The sequence below is a fragment of the Dermacentor variabilis genome, chromosome 5 (genome assembly GCF_050947875.1).
Source record: "Dermacentor variabilis isolate Ectoservices chromosome 5, ASM5094787v1, whole genome shotgun sequence".
Classification (NCBI taxonomy): Eukaryota; Metazoa; Arthropoda; class Arachnida; order Ixodida; family Ixodidae; genus Dermacentor; species Dermacentor variabilis.
This window is the reverse complement of record NC_134572.1, coordinates 43,874,021-43,881,040: the sequence shown is the minus strand read 5'-3', so window position 1 is coordinate 43,881,040 and position 7,020 is coordinate 43,874,021. Positions and strand designations below refer to the sequence as shown.

General features: G+C 47.3%; 1 protein-coding gene across 1 annotated transcript; it reads right to left on the bottom strand.

Moving 5' to 3' along the window:
- On the bottom strand, nt 1–2,886 carry LOC142583514 (condensin complex subunit 3-like). The gene has a single exon (XM_075694003.1). It carries the CDS (start codon nt 2,884–2,886, stop codon nt 1–3), a length of 2,886 nt encoding a protein of 961 aa, XP_075550118.1.
- Between the last annotated feature and the right edge of the window lie 4,134 nt (nt 2,887–7,020).

The window sequence follows — 7,020 nt, the reverse complement described above, 5'->3', positions numbered from 1 at the left end:
TTATGAGCTGATGCTAGATGAAAAGAGTTCCTGAGAAATTTGCAGCACTGGTGACTCTGTCTTTGGAGGGCTTGACAGGACACTACCTTGATGGATTGTCCTTCTAGTAAGGGCACGTTTTTTCTTTGTAGCTGAGAGCATGGTGCTTTCGTTTGAGGTTGTGCTCTCGATGACTACACTCATGGATGACATCTCGTCTGTTTCACTCAATGTCACAGCAGGTGAAAGTGCCAACAGCTTCTCCTTGAACCTCTTCACCAGTGCAATAGTGCGCTTTGCTGTCACTCTCTTTTCCATCTTATGCACCGCTGACATTAGGTCCGAGATGGCACACCTATGGGTAAGCCTCAGGAGGGTTAGTGCTTTAACAAAGACCAAGGAATCAGGCGAGTCTGGGTCCTTCAGCACTTCTCGGCAAAGTAGCTCGGCAAGACGATCATGTGGTGTCAGTTCGGTTATTTCATCATCAGAGGCATACTCAAATGGATTTTCTGGTGACCTCAGCAGAGTTACTTCAACAAGGAAGTTCAGGACATCAGCAGGGTCAAGATGAGTCAGAGGGTCTTGCGAGCGCGCTGTCAATATGGCATCTAATGTGGGCATAAATGCTTCTTCGAAGCACTGGGTATTTTTTGGCCCACCTAGTGAGTATGTTCTCATAAAGGCACCCAATACTTGGTGAAACCGACTGTTCTTGTCGGCATCTGGATTAATCCAGTGCAAGATCAATGCAGACATCAGTGTCGGAGAACATATATGACCATAGAGCTGTAGTTTGGCCATACCTTCTGCTGCCACAGCCCTGATATTTTCCTCTTCCATGTCCGTACACTTGGTCAAGAAGTCCACCAGTAGGCCTGATGATATTTTACATGGTATTGGACTCTCATCGTCATCCTCCCCTTCAAACACACTTCTGAGCATGCTGTCGAAAGTCTCTAGTCCATAGGTTAGAAGAACATCGAGAGCCCCAGCCAAGGCAACACTTTGGATTTGTGGTTGGTCCACAAGAGCAACCTCAAAGAGAAGCTTGAGGTTTCGCATTGCAACGTCTTTGTTCAGCACGCAACAGTAGGATAGTGCTCGTACTGCCTGCTTGCGGATGGCCATGTCCATCCTGACAATCCCGGGGAGAATAATGTCCTCAAGGCATGTTTGAAGGAAAGGAGTCAGTGATGTGAGGGGTGTGACTGCCATCATTTCAGCAATCAGTATCAGGCACTTTAGAATGATGGCTTCACTTTTTTCGCACTCAATTTCCTTTGGCTCAGCCGACAGCTCTGCCAATTTAGACTGGTGGCTGGAAAGTTCACCCTCCAGTTCAGTAATCTTCTTTTTAGTCTCTTTAGCCGCATCAAAGTTTTGCTCTTCAATACAAGTCGAGAGGTCCTCTCTCAGTATGTTAAGCTGCACTTTAATCTTGGCAATCAACATGTCTAATGCAGGCTCCTTCTGTGGTGCCTCTTGCGTTTGGAAGGTTTGGGTGGCTGCTAGAGGTGCCTGGATTTCAGGTAGCAATGCTTCAACTTCTTGCAGTGTATCATATGGCTCTGGGTGAATGTATCTGATCAGTTTCATCAAGTGAGGTATCTGCAGTGAACCTACCTTCGTTGAGAGCAGCAATCTCCGAACAGTCTCAAGGAGGCGTTCCCTCCCAGCAGTGTCAGCAAGGTCAGCGGACTTCAACAGCAGTATGAGCTGCTGTGAAACAAACTGATGGTCAAGCTGACGTAGTGCTTCCCACTCCGTACTAAAGGACAGCACATACTTTGAAACAAACCCGCAGTACACTGTCAGGTCAGGGAAGATTTCATCCAAGCGTGACTCTGATTCGGCCGACCCTTGAGCTCGAAGAGTCTGCACAAGAATCCGCCAGTACAGTGTGCCTTCACAGCTAAGTTTGTCCTCTGGAATGAGTTTGTCCTGGTCAAGCAAGCGCTGTTTGATGTCTTTGATGAACATTTCAATGCCATGTGTCTTGAGTAATGCCTTCAGTAATGCCTCCACGACTTTCTCTGATCCATGGACATCGAGAAGCTTTATAAGGTCCGCAACGCTGTCCTGACAATGCTTGAGCCAAGCAGGGATTAAGTTTGCTACGACAACCTGCCTGACTCCGTTCGACGGATCATTGAGACCACTGTCTAGAAGCTCTGTCCTCTGTTTTATCTTTAGATACCTCACCGGCACCTTCTCTGCGATGCGCTCGTATGCACGCTTCCGGACTGCTTCTCTCGTGTCCCTAGACCGCTCAACCAATGCCCCCAGTGTACGTGAAGACGGAACCATGTGGCTAACGACGGCCACTCGGACGTCTGCGGACGGGTCAGCTTCGATGTGGAACAGAAAGTGCTTCACAATTTTGCACTTTGAGTCACTGGGGTCCTGAAGCCTTGACAAGGCGCCAACGGCGCGACTTCGAACGCTTCCGATGCGGTCGCGGAGCCTTGTAAGCATCGCGCTTTCAATTTCCTCAAAGAGTTTGTCGTCGATAACGCTGTCGTCCGTAACGTAGCCGAGCAGCTTCTCGACGAAAAGGCAGCATCTCTCGCGGATAATTTTCTTGCCGCTTCCGCTCCACTCCAGCACATTACGGAGGATGGGCTCCAAAAGTTCGTTCTTCATAGAAGTGTTGTCGGCTTCCTGTGAAGCAGTCGGCGAGGCGACGAAACGGGCAGTGAAATCTAGAAGGCATTCAACGTACTCGCCGCTGTCGGTGTTAGGAATGATGAACTGCAGACACAATACGAGTTCCTTCAAGAATTCGTCGAAAGGCGTGTCACCGTACACTTTTCGGGCAACCTCCAGTCCTCTTTCAAATGCATTCGGCCTGTCCTGACAAACGGTTAAAACGTCACACAGCGTTGTCATCGATGTCACATCCATCTTGTGTCACTGCGGCAGTCCGCACAGTAGAAAGTTTTCTTGATGAAGTTGATATTCGTATGCAGACTTAACTCAATGGAACCAGGTAAAGCAAGCACGAATGGATACAAAATGCATTTCTCGCACTCCCGCCGTTGTTGGTCGCGTTGTCCGTTGGCGCGCTTAAAGTTTGCGATTGTTACGCTATGTGCGGAAAGTTTAGCACTACTGTGATTCAAATATTGTCAAGCACGATAACAACAAGATAGTAAAATTAATTTATTTCAGCTTAATGATAGTGCCAGTATTGTCTTAGCAGCTATTTGGTGGTTGATTTCTGAAGAACGGATCTCACAAAGCTCACAGCTATGCTCACAGAAAGAAACGTTTGCCGCCACGTAGAACATGGCCTCCGAGACTTCGGCAGTGAGCAAGTTGCAGGTGCCATAGGTGGTGTCCAAATCGCAACCTTCAGACACAAAGTTTCTCACCATGTTACCTAGAGGGAAATCTGGCGCTGCTGCGCTGTGGTATGCGTGGGAATGCCGGTATGTTGTGATTTCGGATTGGCATCGCTCTCGGAGAGCGAGGCAAGCACCGTTCCGTCTGTCACAATGATTCATTTTCTACTAAAACTGCACATAAAAAGCTATTTTAGCTTCATTATTACACAAAGACATGTTTTGTTTAACTATGAGAACTCTTTATTGCATGTATAATTATATAGAACGCAAAAAGTATCAGCGGGCCGCTAAAGTTGGAGGACAGACGACAAGATTCGCGCTCGCTTTGGAAGAGTTTGGCGTCTATTCTTACTTTTCTTCGCTTGGTCATGCATTGTAGATGAGTAAAGATGTAGTATGCGTGAATTGAAAGATTTCATGAAGATTTTACTTTAAGAACGCGTTATTTGTGCAGCCAAATCCACGTTCTAGACGAAGCCTCTTACAACACCAGCCAACACGAGCCTCGCAGACACACATACCGTCATTCCCGTGACGGCACGGCGCCACTTAAGAAACTCCCATAGATGGTGGCGCCACATTTCCCTCTAGGTGTTATAGTGAGAAACTCTATGCCTTCAGAGATACAGTTAGTATACCTCAGTTATACCAATATCATGAGAAGCCAACAAACACTGACACCAAGGACAACATAGGGGAAATTAGTTGTGCTTAATAAATGGAATGAAGAAACGATAAATAATGGAAATTAAAGTGGATGAAAAAACAACTTGCCGCAGGTGGGAACCGAACCCACAACCTTCGCATTTCGCGTGCGATGCTCTACCAATCGAGCTACCGCGGCGCTGTTTCCCCATCCACTTTGTTGGGTATTTATGTGTTCTAGTAAACCCTGGGAGTGTTAGCCAGCGCCACCACTCACAGACCTTGGCGGCTGACGTGGAACGTCCTTCTTGCCGCAGGCGTCACGAGAACGTGATCTCATGGCTTCTCATGATATTACTAATAAAAATCGGGCCCCTCGTGATCTCATGGCTTCTCATGATATTACTAATAAAAATCGGGCCCCTCGGTTAACCCCCTTTCTTCTCAGTTATACCAAGTTACACTAACTATATTTCTGAAGCTTGCGAGTTATACTAAGGTATACGCCGATGCGCCACTGTTCCTCCGCGAGGCTGCAAACAGTTCGTTCTTCAAACTTTCCCTATTACCTAAATAAGCCGGCCACCACAAAAATAATATTATTAGCGCGTGATCTTACGTGTTTTCACTCGTCTATTATAGAGGAAAGGTGAAAGCCTAATTTTTTATTGAACTGAAATAAAACGCTTGCTTCGCTAAAACTATTTATTGTCAAGTTTCACTTCAGTTGGCAGTGAAATTTCATGAGTAAAACGGGCTCAGTAATGAAACGAACCGTACCGTGAACTTTTGAAGAGTGAAATGGTCAGACTCCATTCACTTTGTCTATGTCTGTTGCACACCTCATCGCTTCCGCCTATTGAAAAGACGCTTCAAGAACAGCAGACACTCTGGAGGTATCAAGTACGACGCCATATTGAAATATTCGCATGACGACACTTTTGTTTGCTGCTGTGATTGGGTGGCGAAGTAACACAACCCCGCGCGGTCGCGTGCGTCTATTTGTCGTACAAAAATCCCTCACGTGACCTGATCCTAGGTGCCTAGGGACTGCATCGTTTAGGGATTTTTGAGAAGGCGCGATGCTGGCGCCGAGCGACGCCGTGGCGTGTTCGTCCTCGGCGTGATCGTTCTCTGGACCCCGCGTTGTTCAACATTGCTCATGTGATTGTACGTGCGTTGCTTGTGTGTTGGTTGTAGGTTCTGCGTTACTTGGCGGAAAGCCGCGAGTAGTGGTGGTGCGGCGGTGCGGCTTTCGCCTCGGTGAGCTCTGGCAGTAGAGAATCTGCGTTGTGTGACCCGTGCTTGCTTGACAATTGAAATGTCGAAGTGGCCTAGCGCATCGGCAGCGAAGTTCTGCGAACCGCGATGTGGCGTCGCCGTGTCCGACTTTGCTTAACGGACATCGAGGGATGTGCTGCTCGCTACAAGTCATGTAAATGCGACTGCGTCGACCGCCCACTGTTCAGTGCTGAATGTGTGTTAGGTGTGCCGTGCTTGAAACGAGTGGTTCAGCCGTGCAGCGGGGGGTGGTGGAGGAGCAGAGTGGCTTGTCTCCATTTGCACGTTCACAGATATGTACTCCCGTTTTGGTCTCATTAGCGGCTGTCGCGGGATTGTGGTGTGCTCCTTGCCTAGTATGAAGTTTACGATGCTAACACACAGCATGTTCACGTTTTTCCGTGCTATATGTCATTTGCATGACGACCGAGTTGAAAACAAGGCATATGTATCTGTTGTTTTCGTTTGTGTGTTGTAAATTACTACCTGTTGTGGAAGTTCTGGAAGTCTGATTGTACGTGCGTTGCTTGTGTGTTGGTTGTAGGTTCTGCGTTACTTGGCGGAAAGCCGCGAGTAGTGGTGGTGCGGCGGTGCGGCTTTCGCCTCGGTGAGCTCTGGCAGTAGAGAATCTGCGTTGTGTGACCCGTGCTTGCTTGACAATTGAAATGTCGAAGTGGCCTAGCGCATCGGCAGCGAAGTTCTGCGAACCGCGATGTGGCGTCGCCGTGTCCGACTTTGCTTAACGGACATCGAGGGATGTGCTGCTCGCTACAAGTCATGTAAATAAGAACCCATACATCTTTCCTCCAAAGCGGCTGGCATTGACGATGGTTTGATGCAGAAAGAGGCTATTGTCTTTCCCAGATGCTGGTTCAGCCTCGCGAGGCACATTCCTTCAGTCAATATGCACACTGTCAATGTGAGTGAGACTGATCAAAGGTTGTCTATGGTGTCAGGTTTCTTGCCTGGTTTCGGTAGTGGCATCATGACCAAGTGTTTTCACTCTGTGGGGAATTCCAATATTCCAGATTTCATTGATTACAAGCAATAGTGCTTGCTTCCTTGTTTCGGCAAGATTCCTCAACATCTGAAAAATGACTCCATCTTTGCCATGTGCACTCTGTGGTGTCTGCTTCGTCAAGGTGGCATCCTCTTGGCCGTATGTCTTTGCATCCCCAGTGCGGGTGATGTGCATTGAGCTCACCTCGACTGAGTATTACGTGCTTGTGAAAGCGAATTTGAAGCTGTCAAAGACAAGTCGCCTTGGCTGTGGTGCCTGGTTTTGGGACAGAGGTAGACCATTGCCAAAACAGCTTTTAGCCTGCAGCACACCACTGCAACTTTCTGATGAGACATATGTTTATTCAAGCCGTTTCTTCCTTGCCCCAATTCAATAATAGCCAGTTTTAGCAGCTGCAAATCAAGCTGACTTCAGAAGACTACTGATTTTTTAGCCACTTCTAGTAGATTATTGCATGGTTAATTTTCTAGTTGGGCATGACATGCTTTGTGCTTAAAAAATGAACTGTTTAAAGAATTATTAGAGTAATATTAGGACAGGCAACTCTGATTGAATCATCACTGCTTTTGTCGCAAAATGTGGCAATGAGCTAGGCAGATGCTGTCACAAAACCATAGGTTGTACAAGTACAGAAGAAACAAAATTGGAGTTCTGAAATTTAAAGCCATATTTTTACAGCCTCTCTTTATACTGCTGACATTAGAGAGCTTTAGATTAGTGGACGCAAGCAGCGTGCGTAAACAA

Bases quoted from the DNA above. Each gene is read 5' to 3' on its own strand.
- LOC142583514 (XM_075694003.1), bottom strand. From the start codon at position 2,886: ATGGATGTGACATCGATGACAACGCTGTGTGACGTTTTAACCGTTTGT.